The sequence below is a fragment of the Lucilia cuprina genome, chromosome 2, assembly GCF_022045245.1.
Source record: "Lucilia cuprina isolate Lc7/37 chromosome 2, ASM2204524v1, whole genome shotgun sequence".
NCBI classification, from domain to species: domain Eukaryota; kingdom Metazoa; phylum Arthropoda; class Insecta; order Diptera; family Calliphoridae; genus Lucilia; species Lucilia cuprina.
The window spans coordinates 43305944-43323396 of NC_060950.1; the positions used below are offsets into that span (position 1 = coordinate 43305944).

A 17453-nucleotide genomic window follows, 5' to 3' on the forward strand; every position below is an offset into this window, starting at 1 on the left:
AATTGACTTGTCATTCGAAGTCCATTTCCTGAGTTCAAATCCGGCAGCCGATAAAGCCCTAACCAACTGATCCCTGGCTAACAAAGCACTAGACACTTCATGAGCTCTTAAAATTTTTGAAGCCAGTGGGAAGGTTTGCTCAGAGTCAACGTCTTAATAGCTAAATAAGGAGCGCAATTAATACCAAATGTAACGGTCTGCAGTTCATAATCCACAATCTCCTCATCAGCTGAACTCCTGTAAAGAATTCGCTAGAATGAAATGTGAGATGAATAGACTCTTATTTGCCTATACATTTTAGAAATGTCACAGTTAAATAGGAACTTAAATAGCCGCCCTCTCAAAATCAAACTAACCAAATCTGCTTGCAAAGAAGAATAAACAGTCATTCAAACTTTTACCATTGGAGGTCCTATTCGAGGCGTTAAACACCACTCTAAGTTTGGTGGTTTTACTTTCCGGTTTTAAAACTGGAAGATGTGGCAAATAGCAAGAGTAAGTAACGGTCGTATTTCCAGTCCCCTTGGGCCTCATGTGATCCTAAACCAGATACTCCTTCAGCACTTCATCGTACATTTTCTTCATATCTGGTTTTCGTGTAAGTGTGGCTTGCATTTTCGTAAACTGTTTCAACACTCCTGTCCTCGAGATTCCTAAATTAATTTCCTGAGGAAACTCAGGTTTAAAGGGTAATGATACTACATATCTTTCCTCCGAATCCCGAAACGTAGTTCTCCTATAGATATCCTCACACATATTATCGGAATGCGACCACATTTTCCTTTTTGGTGGCTGTTCCAACTCCCAAAACTTTGTAAGATTCTCATTTAAATTATCCTCTTCCGAAAATGTAATAGTAGTGGAGAATACATTGAAAGAATCTTTTGGAGAAATGTTAACGGGTTCTGTCAGAACCCAACCAAATACAGTCTTTTGAGCCGTTAAACTGCCAACTAAATTCGTCCGAACTTCATTTCAAATAATACGTGGGTATAAGTCCGCCCCAAGTAATAAATCTACTTTCCTGCTTTTGTAAAAGTTACGATCTGCCAGCCTAATATTCGGCAATTCACCTTTTATTTCTGAAGGACAATTGAATGAAGCCAAATTTCCGGAAATAGAAGGTAATACAAAGGCATTAGCTTCCAAATTAAAACCTGCATCAAGTGGGGAGCCAACTCGAACAGAGCAACATTTCCTCGAAATTGTAGAAGCGTCTTTATAAACACTGGAAATCGTAACATTCGTAGAATGGGATGTACCTGTTGATTTCGCAAATGTTCCGATATGAAAGAGGCTTCCGAAGCGGGATCAATTAATGCTCTAGCTGGATACGTCGTATCATGCCTATGGACAGAAACCATAGCAGTCCCCAATAAAACAGACGAATTTTGTAAAATATGGAAGACTTGGCGATTCGAATTAGTTGGAACAGCGGCAGATGTAGAAGTTTCTTGCAAATTTAATTCTGGCGTATTGCCAATCATTGCTAGTGGTGGTGAAGCAGAATTACCAGCAGGCTTCTCACGATGAAGCAGAGTGTGATGTATTTTCCTACAAACGGAACAACTATGCTCGCTCTTACAATCCTTAACTTCATGAGTTGGTGCGAAACAATTCACACAACAATGATGCTTTTATACTACGTTATACCTCTCAAAAACCGACATTTTTTTGAATTGACGCCAAAAACGTAATAAGTGACCCAGTCTATGACAAACTACACACGCATTCTGAGTGCCTGTATTAGAAACATGAGCCTTTACTTTCCGTTCAAAACCTCTTTTGTCAACATTGGAACTCGTTAGATCGCGGATGCAATCCAAAGTCTGAATTCTTTCGGACAAAAACATATCCAAATCCTTCCATAAGGGTAAGGCAGTTTTGTCCTTGATGCTCTGTTCCCATGATGTCACGGTCTGAGAAGGTAATCTTTGAATACAGATTTTGAGTAGAAATTTCATGAATTGCCATAGCAGAAATAAAACCGTTAATTCCGCGTTTCAACGTTTTCAAAGACGAGCTAGTTTCTTTTGAAATTGTCTCTAACCCAAACAAAACTTTCAACTAATTATTTACTAACATTCCCGGATTTTCATACGAATCTTTCAAGCTTTTCCAAGCGATATCAAAACCTAGATTCGTCAATGGACATTTAGATACAATCTCTCTCGCCTCATCCGTCCTTTTTACCAAGTAACATAACCGCTCTATATTACTAAGGCGACTGTTATTGATATACAATGCGTTAAAAAGATCCCTAAACGAGGGCCAAGATAGGTAATCACCACTGAAAATGTCAGTGTCACAGGGAGGGAGAGGCAAATTATGACTGACGTTGTCATAGTTTGTATCATTATTTATAGTAGGGGACTCTTTAGGTTTTGATCTGGCCTCAAGTTCAGAAATTTTTTGTTTTATAAGCTTTGAACAGCGCGCGTAGACCATCATGGTGCTACTACATTTGCTATCATCAATACACTTATCAAAAGCAATTTTAATTTTTTCCCATAACATCTTCAGTTCGCTTTTCAAAACTTCAAAATAATAAACATGATGCTCCTCATCGCGTATGGTATTAAAATTAGCCTCAAATTTTATAACCGAATCCGAAAGACGGGTAAAACGTTCGAGAGCTGTCAACGGCATTTTCAAAAAGTTTTAATTTAATTTCAAAATTATAAATTTATATGGGAAGACCAATGTGAAGTATAATATGCAAAGGAGGAAGACGAAGCAATAAATTAGCAATAAAATGAAACAAATTACCGAAATAAATTTGTACGAAATAATTAAATAAATTTGCAAAAAAAGGTTACAAAATAAAACAAATCAATGAATAAAATCAATAAAATTGTTAATAAAAAATATTACATATATGTATGTATGTAGTATCGCACAGTTTTTCTATTATATTTATACCAAACTAGTTCGCACTATTAAACAGACCACTTGATTCTTTATTAGCACTATAAATTTCTTTTCTCTATGTTTTATTTTTTTATTTATTTATTTAATTCTTCTTTCTTATAACAATTTATTTAAACAATTTAATTTAATTTTATCCTTAATTATGACTGTTTGTCCAAATAAACAAACACAGCCTTGATAAAAAGGTACTGATCATCAAATGTCAAAAAGTACTGTATAAAACTGTTTGACTCAGGGGTGTATTTCTTAACTTAAGGAAAATTAATTCACAATAATAATTAATTCACAGTAATACGTTCCCTTGCAAATAATATTAATAAAACACGCATACAATTCTACACTCTTATGTTTGTTTAATTGTATCTTTTTCCAAACACTATCACTTCAAAATCAATTTACTAACCTTTATTCCAAGATATATTAAAAGGGCAAATTATTCCCCGTCAAAGAGACTTCCTTTGTACAGCAATATAAATCTTTTTGTATTTTTTATCCGATCCGAAGGAACAATGTTTCGACGTCAATCCGATGAGGTCCAAACCATATAAATAAATACATAAAAGAACAAAGATTTATATTGTGTTTTCAAAAATATTTGAGAATGAATATCACTTTATTTAATTACCTTTTTGTATAAACCAAGGTACGTATTCTATGTGCAAGTGCACTAAAAAACTACAATATGGCGAATGAATAAACTAATCTAATCTTAACTAGTTAATAGAGGCCAACAATTTTTAAATACCGTTAGCGGTTTACTCGCTGAAACAATAGTTTTCCATCAAAGTTGTAAACTAAAGTAGTAAATCATTAGGATTTACAATTAGAGGAAAAGTTACCGAAAATAATCGTTTTGTACTTAAACAGAATGATGATTGGCTATAGGGGTGATTAATTAGAGGAAAAGTTACCGAAAATAATCGTTTTGTACTTAAACAGTAATGATGATTGGCTATAGGGGTGATTAAATTTTGAAATAATTTCTAAGTAAGTGAACGTAGTTCCTAAACTCTTTAGTGTACTATGACAAATTTAAAAATTTAGTACTGATAAAATTGTAGTATATATAAGGTACCCTTCCTCTATATACATATGTTATAAAGAAGAATAATTTAAATTAACGGTTCTTTTTGTAAGAAATATTTTTAACATGTGGATTTAGTTGAAAAAACAGAACAAAAACGAAAACAATATACAAGAATGGCTTAAATTGAACATATGGAACCCTTTTGCCTGGTGAACATTTGAATTTATACCTTCAGCGTTTGGAGCAATGCTTCGTACTAAACAATATTTTAAATTAAAAAAATGTAGTGGTGTTACTGACACTGATAGGTCCAATTGCGTTTGAAACGCTAGCGTGTTCTCCAAAAGAACCTAATGCAGTTGCGTTGGAAGAAAATATAGCATCTTTAAAGACGCACTCTACTCCAAACCTAAATAAGACGGCTGAAAGGTAAAAGTTTTACACCCGTAATCAAAAGTGGGGTAGCCGCTCGCTGAATATATTGTGGAATTGAAGTCTCTAGCATTACGAGACAGATTGGTATGTGGTGTTATTGACAAAAAGTTAAGAGCAAGACTGCTAAATTAGATATCATTATCATGAGAGGAAGCAAAAAATATTGCCCTTATAAAAGATTAAACAAGGGTATATGACAACGCGATTGAAGAAGGAAGTGATGATAGTGGCAGCAGTAACTACCCAATTAAGAGATTGTCTAAGAGAAAAATGGTAGATCACGGTAAACAGAATGTGTTATACGAGAGGTGAGAAAGAAAACACACATTATTTATTCTTTATTGAATCTTTCTTATATAGAAATTTACAATGCAATTTCAGCCAAAGTTCTCGATAATTTGATTATCTGCAAAATCCAATGTTTCCGTTCTTCTCAGTCGTCTATGACCCTCAGGAACTCCCAGTCAAGGCGATTTGGGTGATCCATTAGTTTCGACAAGTAGGTTAAACAATGATCTCTATGAATCGTATTATTGCGAATGTACCACGGGCACCTGTTATTGACCCTAACAGTGCTGACTGCTTTCTTTGTAATTTTTCAACATTAGATGAGGAGGCTGTGCAAAAACTTTTGTTAAAAATTAACAAAATAATTCTCAGTGCTGAATTGGGCATGTTATTTATCATCGTGGCAGTAATTTTATCTATACCAAGTGATTTTCCTGCCTTTAGACCTTTTATTGTTGTCTTGACGGTAAAAAACCAGAATTTTATTGGGCGTGGAACCATATTTATAATGTTAGCTTAAAGTTTTTCCAACGTATTTCTTGCCCATTGATCATTCGGAGGAGTATGGGTGATTCATTTGCAATAAAGCATTACATAAGTTTAACTGCTTTCCAGAGGCTATATTCTATTTTTTTTTTTTTTGACATAATTTCTAAAATTAGATTCCTTATTATTTTTTAAGGCGATGTGAAGTCTTCTTTGGCACTGATTAACCTTTATGTTTGGAGATCGCTATTGTTGCCATTGACGTCTGAGTGTTCTCTCTTCTTTAATTAGAGACTCAATGTTCCTAGGACATTTCGAATTTTTGTAGTATCCCAAGGTGACTGGGGTGTAAATAAATACTTTGTAAGTTATCCGTAAATATATCGACAGCGGATTGTATACAAAACCGAATTCGTTTCGAATACGGTAAAAATGTAAATTTTTAAAATTATACAAAAACCGGTTTTTTGAATACTGTAATGCATAGTCTTAAGTAAGTGGAAAGTATGACATGGATTATTCTTAATAATCTTTTATTTAAAGGAAGTTTTTTATTTAACCTCAGAAATTATTTTAAAGCTTTTAGAGATGAAATCAAATTTAATCGGGTCAGAACTTTTGAAAATATCGGAATTTTTATTATAGTTTTGTATTAGATTTTAAAACTTTAAAACGTTGTCCTGAAAAGTACAAAAAAATTTATGAACTTTTATCTTTTTATCACAAATTTCCTTTTTTTATAAAAAAATTTTAATACGTGACATTTACAAATTATATTTTTCTTTCAGTGCTGCATATGATACAATTACTGAACAAAACGTTGCGATTAAAAAACTTTCACGTCCATTCCAAAATGTTACTCATGCTAAGAGGGCTTATAGAGAATTTAAACTAATGAAATTAGTAAATCATAAAAATGTAAGTATTTATTTTAATTATGATTTAAAATTTAGTATTAAATATTTATTCCGTAACATGTGTTCTTAGTACAGTATATATGAACAGTATAAATTTAAAAAGACGCTTAAAACAAGTAAGAGTGTTATATTGGGCTGCGCTGAATTATTTATACCCTTTATTATAGTGTTAAATTGAGAATTATTTTCATTAAATTTTCCAAAACAAAAAAAAAAAAAAAAACGCATTACGTTCATACTTCCCCGACTTCCCCGACTTCTGTGACTGTTTAAACATATTTGAACATGATTTAATAACTTATCTTAATACGTTAAGTTAAGTCATAAAAAACTATTCGATTAGTTGTTTCATTAGGAAAATATGTTGGTAACAAAAATACCAACATCTGTATCAATGATGTTTGTAGTGTGCCTTGGGTAAAATATATAAGAAACCTTATCAGTTCTCACTTCTTATCATATGCACGTAAATAATAAATTTGATATGATAATACATACGCAGGTGCGTTGGTTTTTACACAAGCGTAAAATAACCATTAATTCCAGCACATGTGTTTCAAACATGTATTCAAGGTTAGTTTTAAGATTTTTGTTATTGGTTCTTAAGTTTTTCGTTTTATAAATAAATTTAGTGTTTAACAAGATACGTACGAGTGCTTTACGACCACTCTCGGTGTTTTAACATTTAATTTTGTATTTTTTATAATACATTTTTTTGCATTTTGTCCTTCGAAAAGATTGTACCGGTGAAACGATTTTTTTCCAAAAATAAAACATAATAAACGATAAACTAAATACAAATTAAAACGCCCTATTCCAAAAAAATAAAAAAAGTGAATCTTTACAAAGTTCAACATCAAATTCACAAGGAAATTAATAATATATCAGAAAAAATAAAGGGAAAGCTGGTGAGGAAGGCTGCAATTGAGGAAACAAATAAGAGCCTTCAAAGCAAATGGGAAGAATTCCAATTAAACAATGCAAAATTGGAACTCCATGGGGTCAATGACGACCAGTATTTCAGATAAAATGTCTTTCATCAGATGCACTAAAATCCGAACCTGAACAGCAAGAAGTACAAGAACAAAAATTTAGCAACATATATGAAAAGTTGCAGCATATTACTATATAAAATAAAATAAATAAATATAAAAATAATAACTAAAATTGGCGATCCTGCCAGGAGATTTGTAAAACAATATATTTATATTATAAATCTGTAATCTTCGATTACACTAAATTTAAATTATCTCGATGGTGATTAATATATAATTATTAATTTCAATATAAAACATACATATAGATATAAGTTCTTACACTTACTTTCACATTTTTTGAACTTTAAAAGACTTTTTTCTCAACACATTTTTTTAATTATTATTGTAAACCTCGTTACGATTACCAATATGATTCGGTCACCAGTTACTTCTCCAACTCGTTCTAATAATAAAAATCCTTAAGTTTCTGGTAATAGTACTAATACTAATTCATCTTTAAATTTACATCTAATAATTTAAATAGCAATGCACAATTGGAAATTTGCGCTACTTCATTGAAATTACCTCCCTTTTGGGTCGATCACCCAGAAGCGCGGTTCATTCATGCTGAAACTCAATTTAATACTAAGGGTATAACTAGGGATAATACAAAATATGAACACCTTATTGTATCGCTTTCTGAATATGTAATAGAATCGGTTATTGATGTTATTCAGAATCCAACGGATGAAAATCGTTATTTAAATCTTATAACAAAACTTCTTGAACGTCACTCGCTTAGTGAACAAAGGAAGCTCGATAAGCTATTGTCAGATTCCGAAATAGGTGATCGTAAACCTTCGAAATTTTACATATCTTTGATTCAATTAGCCGGGAATAATATAAATTCTGATTTTGTTAAAAGTTTATGGTTGTGAAAATTACCAAGAAATCTTAATATTGCGTTGGTAGGGTCTAATATTATCAATATTGAGGATTTGCTTAAATTAGATGATAATATTTGGGAAGTAACAAATAAGGTAGAATTGTGCACCCTAGAACCCAAAGATTCGGTACAAAGTAATTGCTGGTTAAATAAAACAGTAGATAATTTAGTTAAAATTACATCAGCGATGCTTGATTAATTTATCCAACTATCTATAGAAATAGCCGACGCACAGTGGGGCAGAATGGAATTTTTTTGGAAATAAATCTGGCATTTCTAAACGGCTGATCCGATCGGGATAAAATTTGGCATGAGCGTAGCCAAGGATTATTCGAGTTTAAGTTTTGAAGATAAACCCTGCAGATGCCCCAGGGACGGCGCAGTGGCGGGTCAAAGTAGGGTACCTACGACATGTAAAATTTTTAAACTCGTGCCATTTTTTTGTTTTTCACCCAAATACAAAGACGAGATCTTGAAAAAACATGCTTGGACATACTACTTATCCGAGTTATAGGCATTTAAAAATTTATTGATACAAAATTTCCCATACCTTGGTCCGCCTTTTTTGAATATAACAACCAATCGTATTGTAAAAAGCTATGTTGTAAAAAAGAAAGATAAAACATTTTCAATATTTATAAAAAATACAATTAAATTAAAAAACAAAATTAATTATAGCTCAAATATGAATTATTTTTAATTTTTTTCACTAAACGTTTTCTTTATGAAATTATCTTTCTTTTGTTTCATCTTCTCTAAAATTCGTCATTCACACGAGAATGATAGTTTGACATTGATCACAAAATAAATAAACATATGAAAAACAAACGTAAAGTTATACGAACTATTTTAATGGAAATTACCAACAACATTTATACACAACTGTAAACTAACACGAGGCTGGTAAATTGGACCTTCTTTTGTTTTATCTTCTTTAAAATTCGGAATTCAAACGAGAATGATAGTTTGACATTGAACAAGAAATAAATAAACATATGAAAAACAAACGTAAAGTTATACGAGCTTTTGTAATGGAAATTACCAACAACATTTATACATAACTGTTAACTAACACGAGGCTTGTGAATTGGACAATTGTTTTATATTATTATACTAGCTAATATCCGAAGTGCTTCGGCACCCCAATAGAAATTAAAAACATAATAATTAAAATATTCATTAATTTAGTTATTAAATTATTTTCTAATGCCTTGGTATACACAATATTTTTTGTTTTTCCCTCTGCTGCATAAACATATAAAACTGAGGGGTTTCCAACTCGCGAACATGCAATGTAAAGCTGTCCGATGTGGGCATAGGAATACGTGGTAGTAATACATCAGTTCCCTTAAACTTTCCAGTTATAATTGTCGCATCGATAAGATTGTTCATCTTTTTTTTTACTGTTAGTCGTTATTAAATAATATGAATATACAATTTTTTGTAATTATTTCACGTGAGAGGCACAAAAATTTGGGACTCTAGATCCAGGATCGCAGACATATATTTACTACCTTTTGCACCTGTATAAGTGAAAGAGCGAAAAAACAAGAAATAAGAAGTCATTGTACTCTAATCTCCACAAAAATGCATATATGGATAACTTAAATAATATTAATGTAACACAAAACAAATATTTTTATAGTTTAAAGTATTAATATTAAAATATATGTATATAAAAACTCAAATTTGAGCTTTTTAACTATATTTTTAATTAAATATATACAAATTAAAGGTAAATATTTAACAAAATTACATTAAATTTTGGATAATTATTATAATTTGCACATTATGTATGTTGAAAGAAAAAAATTTAAGAAGTTAACAATTCTAAAAACTACTAAATATGTAGTGTAGATGCTAAAAAAGTACAACAATTATTGTATTATCTATTCCTTCATTAATACATTTTCGTTCATTTTCATTGTAAAAGCAAGAAACGATTTTAGTATTTACTTCATATGGTGGGTGCTACGCCTGCTTTTGCTGAACTCCCTATTCCGATCCCTACGAAAATCTGCAGTTTACATAGCAACCTGGCTATCTTTATCGCCTATTGAGATTTGGAAAGTCCCCCAGAGGCAAGAAAATCATTGTACCGAATCATCAGAAGCTAATATCTGAATGGCAGTTCCTTGTAAACGCCACACGTCTATGGAACTTACTCCCACACACACAACAAACTAACTGCAACGCAAAGCATTTTAGAAAATTTCTGTATTCTTTTTTTAATAACTATTCTATTCAATGTATCACCTTTAATAACTAAACTATTCAATTAATCGTTTTATTTATATAAACTTAAAATCTATAAATTAATTCTAAGTTTTACATAACAACCCAAATTCCGAATATATTCCTGTACTATAATTAAAAGGCTTGTCTTGTTGCACAGGAAATAATAAATAAATAATAATAATAAAATTTATCTGTGCCAATATAGAGAGTATATTTGACGTAATTATGGCATAAAAAGCCCAAATCGGGAGGTACGGTTGTATGGGGGCTAGGTGAAATAATGGACCAATTTCAACCATTTTCAATAGGCTTCGTCTCTCTCCAAAAAACATGCTTGGTCCAAATTTCATCAAATTATCTTAAAAATTGCGTGCTGTACCTTGCGTCCGTACCTGTACCTCCGTCCGTCCGGCTGGCGGGCCATGTCTTAATTGACTTAAAAAAATGATTCTGAGTCGATTGGTATACTTTAAGGAGAGCATTGGACCAATATTTTTGTGTGTTACAAACATCAGCACAAACGTATAATACCCTCCCCACTGTAGTGGTGAGGGATTAAAAAGTTTTTGACACGCCTAGAAATATCGCCCTTTTTGTTTTTTATCTATTAAAATTACTTTTAGTTTTTGAAACAAATTACATTTACTTATATGAGCATTTAAAATGCTCACATTTATGTATAAACAGCTATTTTACAGATCGAACTTTATTCCAATATAGCCACAATTTTAGATTTTGGGGAAGGACCCAAGATATTATAAGTCGTGCATATAATATAACGATGAATTACATCCTAGGGGGGTGACAAACACAATTTTTTTATGTCCATAGAGACCGACGCACTCCAATATACATATATGGAGTGTGAGGGGAGCGGCACCTCACTTTAGTGTCAATATAATTATTTATGATAAAATATGAGAGGGCTAGCGTTAGCTAGGCGTGGTACCTCCCATTTAAATTAAATACAAATATTCGTTTAATAACATTAACAAATATGTAAACATTTTGGGTAATAAATTGGCGAACTACCCATGAGGGCTTGGAGCCCCTATATAAATAAAATAGAAAAATTCGTATGTCTGAGAATCTATAAATTTTACTTGAAGAATTTTGACATTCATCTGAACATTTAGAGTATAACGAGCGAACTTTTAATGGGGACTTGACATCTTCCATATGAATTAAATACAAAATATTGTTATCTAGGAAAATATAGAACTAGATTCATCAAATTTTGCATAAATTACTTCAATATTCATCTGCACATTTTGAAGGAAAAAGGGCGGACTTTCATCTGGGGAGTTTGAAGCCTTCAAAAGATTTAAATAGAAAAAGTAGTATATATAATATATTAAATACAAAATTCAAATTTTGCACAAATTACTTTAATATTCATCTGAAAATTTTGGAGGAAAAGGGCAGACAGAGCCAGAATAAAATTTTACATACAGAACTTTGATATTCATGTGAACATTTAGAGAATACTGGTCGGACTTTCAATGGGAGGTTTGGCACCCCATATATGAATTAAATACAAAATTTTGCATACCTTAAAAACTGATAGATAATTCAAATTTTTCAAATATAAATAGGTATTTTACGATGGATAGAAATTGGTGAACTTGCAATAATTTTCTTGACAAGTTGTATATGTAACATATTGTTTATCTGGGAAACTATTGTAGTTAGAATTTTAAAAATCGTTAAGTGGGTTTTTTTTATTTATATAAATATTGTGTATCCCAAGGTATTAGAATAAGAATTATTTAAGAATAAAAGTAAGTAAGTAAGAAAAAGTAGCAAGTAAGAAATAAATAGATCATAAATGTATTATTTTAGAATTGAAATGAAATACGTTGTCATCAAATGAAATTATAATAAACCTTTAAGAAAATTGCATAATTTAATAACTAAATAATTTTTATACCCTTCACCTTCATGAGAAGGGTATATATAAGTTTGTCATTCCGTTTGTAATTTCTATAATATAATTTTCCGACCCTATAAAGTATATATATTCTAGATAGCGGAGTCGATTAAGCCATGTCCGTCTGTCTGTCTGTTGAAATCAGTTTTTAGAGGATCCGAATCTTCAATAATTCTATTAGACATGCTTTCGAGGAGATCTCTATTTAAAATCAGCAAAATCGGTCGGTAAATAACGGAGATATGAGCTAAAATCCGAGACAACCTCTGAAAATTTCATCAAAAAATGTCAACAACAACACTGTATATGGAAAAAGATGTACACGTGTGTGTGTAGATGTATTTGGTTTTATTCAGCTGTGTATTTTTTGTATGTTTAGAATCCAAACATACAAAAAAATACACAGCAAAAAAAAATATGATTTGCATTTTTTGTTAAAATAAAATAATTGTCCATTTTATTTTGCAAATATATTTTTTAATGAATAGAAAAGGTATTTAAAACGTTTTCAGTTTTATGAGAGTAGATTGTGAGTTATTGTACAATAATTTTTATGCGAATAAAGTAAGTTTGAAATTTAAAACTAACACAAATTTTTTCCAAGTGCTTTTTAAAACAATTTTTTTACGATAAACAAAAACAAAATCTACGTCTCGTCAATGTTTACCAGCAATGAATACGAAAGTGTTGTTGTTTTACTCTTGCTTGTATACTGTTAAGAACAACAACAACGTATTGCTAGTGTTAAGCGCATAAAAGTGTATAGAGCTTGGGCACCCTTGGTTTGGATGCTGTTGGCGTCATTGCGTTGTTATTTTTGTTTTTGTTTTTCTGTGTTTTTCGTTATGTATGTTTAGATGTCTGTTGGTTTAGATGCCTTGTGTATTTTGTGTTTTATTTCGTTTAGCGTTGTTGTTCTTTTTGTTTAGCTTTTGATGTAATAATAATGTAGTCGGGAAAAAATTTAAAATTTATAAAAGATGTTTAAAATACACCATGGTGAAGGGTATATAAGATCCGGCACAGCCGAATATAGCACTCTCACTTTTTTATTTATTATGTATTTAATTTCGACTGGGGTAGCAATGCACACCGGGTATTTGCTATTGTATTTGTATTTCTTAATTGTTATACTTGAAAAAGAATCGTTTGGAAATTAATCGTTACATTTTTGTAAATTGCCAATATTTTGCGTTTAAAGTAAATGTCATAAACTTGAATTAAATCTTAGCCATTACGTAACTTTTAAATAAAGTACATACTTAGTGTTTAATTTCTTTATATCACTCGAAAAGCCTTTTATTGTTGAACCACTGAATAGTTTTATATATTTAAATATAACAAAGGTTATGGGCCCAGAACCCTGGTAACTAAAGTTATTATAGTTTTTTATACGTTTTCAACAATAAAAGTTTGTGAGGTTATATACCCACGGAGTTCTTTTGGTTTTGGTTGTTTTATCCGGAGATTTAAAAAACAAAAATGTCAAGTGGTGTTGCTAGCATAGAGAAATTAAATGGAGAAAACTACACAACATGGTGTATATAAATAAAAAGTTGGCTGATCACAATGGATTTGTCACCGGCGTGTAGCCTTGCCCGGAGGATAGTGTTCAGAAAGCAGCATGGCTGAACAGTGACAGTAAGCCGCTTGCAACAATTACCTTAAGTGTTAAGCCCAGTGAGTAGATCCATATTAAGAATTGTTCAACTGCAAAAAATGTATTAGCCTCATTGTACAAGTCGAACACAGCGTTCAGAAAAGTAAATTTGTTTAAAAAGCTTGTACAAATTTATTTCAAAGTAACGAAAAGTTTTCTGCACAAATAATTGAATTCTGTTCGATAATTGATGACCATAAATAAATTGGAATCAGCTTAAATGAAGATTTGCTTTCAATATTATTATTATGTAGTCTTCCCGATGAAATAGAGAGTTTTGTTGTAGCAATTAAAAGCTGAGATGTTTTGCCTAAATATGACAAATTAATTTCAAAAATATTAGAAAAAGAAATGAGACAAGGCAGTAAATGTAATTATAATAAAGAGAAATTTTACAAAAAGGCACAGAAAACCTTTTAATACAAACAATTATAAAAATAACAAGTATGAATGTATAGTCGGGCGTAGCCGACCATATGATACCCTACACCAGTCAGTATGTATGTTAAAAATGGGGATTATTTAAAAAAAAATAAAGCATTTGGTTTGTTTTTTTAATTTTTTTTAAGAGGTCATTTTCTGAAGGGGAGTTTGTATGGGCGATAGGGTCAAATGAAGCCCGATCATTACGAAAATCGCTAGTGTTATTTAAAGTTCTAAAAAACATTCAACATTTTTAAAGTCCTAAAGAATTCAGCTTATGAATTAATTCGAATGAATGATATTATAGAATGGTGAAGTAATAAATTTTAATTTGATTTAAAAAATTGAATTAAGGCTTAACAATTTTAAACCTTTGTTTAGTATTATATTAGGTCCCTCTATTATTGGATCAACAAGTTTTTTAAATTGCATTTACTCTATTAGAGCCATTTAAATGTTTTGTATTAATAGAAAGAGATAATTTCACTATGTCACTTCTACTATTAGTTAAAAATTCGCTGCTTCCATTCATAAGACTTCATAATGTGTCCACTTATTTCAGGATGCCAAGTCAGGCCAAAAATAAGTGGACACATTATGAAGTCTTATGAATGGAAGCAGCCTTTTTTGTAAACATTCCTTGATGTAAATTTCGGTATTTATAGAGCCCGTTGTAACAAATGATTGGCTTCTTTTGTCGCAACTGCATATTGCTTGCCATACCAAGAACTTTCTGGGAAATTTTGTCTGCTTTTGGGTCCTAAACTTTTCTTCAACATTCCCTCGAGCATCAGCAACATAAAACTTTTTACCTGGAAGTTGCGAAAAATCTGCCAGAACATACGTTTCGTCATCCATTATGCAGCAAGAATATTTTTTATAAAACTTGACTTCAATTTCCGTGCTCTGTTTTTGGCCTCTAAATTTTTAGCAGCGTTCCTGTCAGGAACTTTTTGAGCCTTGTATTTTTTAAAACTGCATTAGCTTTAACTTTTCGTACCAAATAGTCCGAGCACTGAGCTAACCGAGCTGCTTTCCTACCGGATGTGTTAGGAGCTCTTTTGAAAATGCGTTCTATTTTTTTGGCTTTGGAAACATCATGTGGACCATTTCTTCTACCTGAACCAGGTTTTCTATCAACTGACAAGTTCTCCCGGTACTGTTTAATAACATTGGAAACAGTTTGACGGCAGACCTTTGTATGCTTGGCCAACTTTTTGTGAGACCAAGTTGGGTATAGTTGAAAATATTTAATAATTTCAGTACGCACTTTTTTCTGGTCACTCATTTTTATCAGATTAACAAAAAAATTAATATAATTAACATTACACATAATAACTGGCATGTTTTTCAAAGGTAACTTGATAAAAAAAAAATCAAATAATACTTTGGTTGGAAAATGTAATGAAAAACGTGTGTTAAGAATTTTTCGATCTCACTCCTTACTACGCGTTTTGTTAACTTTAAATATCCATTTATTTATATGAAAAATCAAAGTTACAATTATTTGTTTATATATTATATAATTATATATATATATATATATATATATATATATATTATATATATATATATATATAATATATTATATATATATATATATATATATATAATTATATATATATATATATATATATATATATATATATATATATATATATATATATATATAATATATATATATATATATATTAATAATATATATATTATATATATATATATATATATATATATATATATATATATATATATCCATCCTTATTATTATAAAACTTAACACAATTCGTAAATTTCAATTTGCCGATGTATATGAGATTTTGGTTCATAAAAAATTTAGTTTTTATGAAAATACTAGTATTTTTAAGTCAGTTATGAACATTAGTCATTTTCTAAAGCGAACCTTATATGGTGGTCATGTCGAAATGTAAACCGATTTTGATTATTTTGAATACCAATCAATCTGCAACAATAGTTTAGGTCCTATCGTTCTTTTAGGAGACTGACTGACATGTCTAGATCGTTTGTGAATAAGGACCTAGAAAATTTCAATGTTACAAACGAGATCAAAGATTTAAAGTCGAAGCTTGATAATTCAAATTAAATGTTTCATTTTTCTTAGCTTTTTAATCACTTTCTGGTTAAATGTTTTTCAAATCAGCCGAAAAAATTAACAGTTAAAAAGTTTTGTGCCTATGAAGTCGGAAATTTATTTTACAGCCAGGATGTATGATATCATTTTTAAACTTTTTGATGAAGTAAAAATATGATAAATAAACATTTTATTTTATAAAAAGTTCGGCGTACGGTGTTTGGTCAATATTTGGCCGAACACCGAACATTAGCCAAACCTCACTTTTTTTCGAACTCCAAACTAATAAATTTTTTGTTAAATCGAGATAACAATAATAATCTTTGATCAGTTAAATATACCATGAAAAAATTATCTTGATATAAATTCGGTTGCCAGTTTTTAAATGCAGCTCAAATCTAAAAAACCATTAAAATATGTATTTGTCTACTCATTAGAGTGTCCCGAAAGTCTGCACTTTTGCAAATCTTATATGATGCATATAAAGTATATCATATAAAATTTGTATGAATTCATCTTACGATATCTTTTTATACTTTTAGAAAATTATTCACCAAATATTCTGCACAACTTTTTCTGTATGTAGCGCCGTATTTATTACAAGCTTTTCAAATTAAATAATGATTTTGAATAACTCCAGTACACATTTTCCATTTACCATTAAAAAATTCCGAAATTTTTTTTCAATTGGAGGAAGATTTGGATATTTTAATAAGTAAAATTATTTGGGTATGTTTTCTGTATATCTAACGATATTTGACCTTTAAACCTTTATTTCTTCGGATTTAATAAGTGGTGTCTAAATCCAGCCAAAACTTAAGTGTGGATAATGAATAAAAATATTATTTATATATTATTATAACTTTTGTATAAATGAATGTATTTGAAAAACAATGATGAGGCAAAAACAACACAAAATTGTTTGTCTAATTAAAAGTTGTTTTGTTTTCTCTGTCAAAATTCAAGGACTCTTCATATTTTCCTAGGGCAGTAATTTGGTTGTTTTTTACGAATTTTGAAATCTTGCAATGAGCCCAAATTGTTTATGATTTTGTCCAAAATTTTTCATAATCGTTTCAGAGTTTCTTCAATTGCATGTAATTTTT

At 30.5% G+C, this 17453-nt stretch overlaps 1 protein-coding gene across 2 annotated transcripts in view; it reads left to right on the plus strand.

Moving 5' to 3' along the window:
* LOC111687549 (stress-activated protein kinase JNK) overlaps positions 1-17453 on the plus strand; it is a 236577-nt gene that overhangs the window by 72717 nt on the left and 146407 nt on the right. For both annotated transcript variants that reach the window (XM_046956491.1, XM_046956492.1), the window contains exon 3: positions 5956-6085. In XM_046956491.1, the coding sequence (XP_046812447.1) occupies positions 5956-6085 (130 nt within the window). The remainder of the gene's footprint in view (positions 1-5955; positions 6086-17453) is intronic.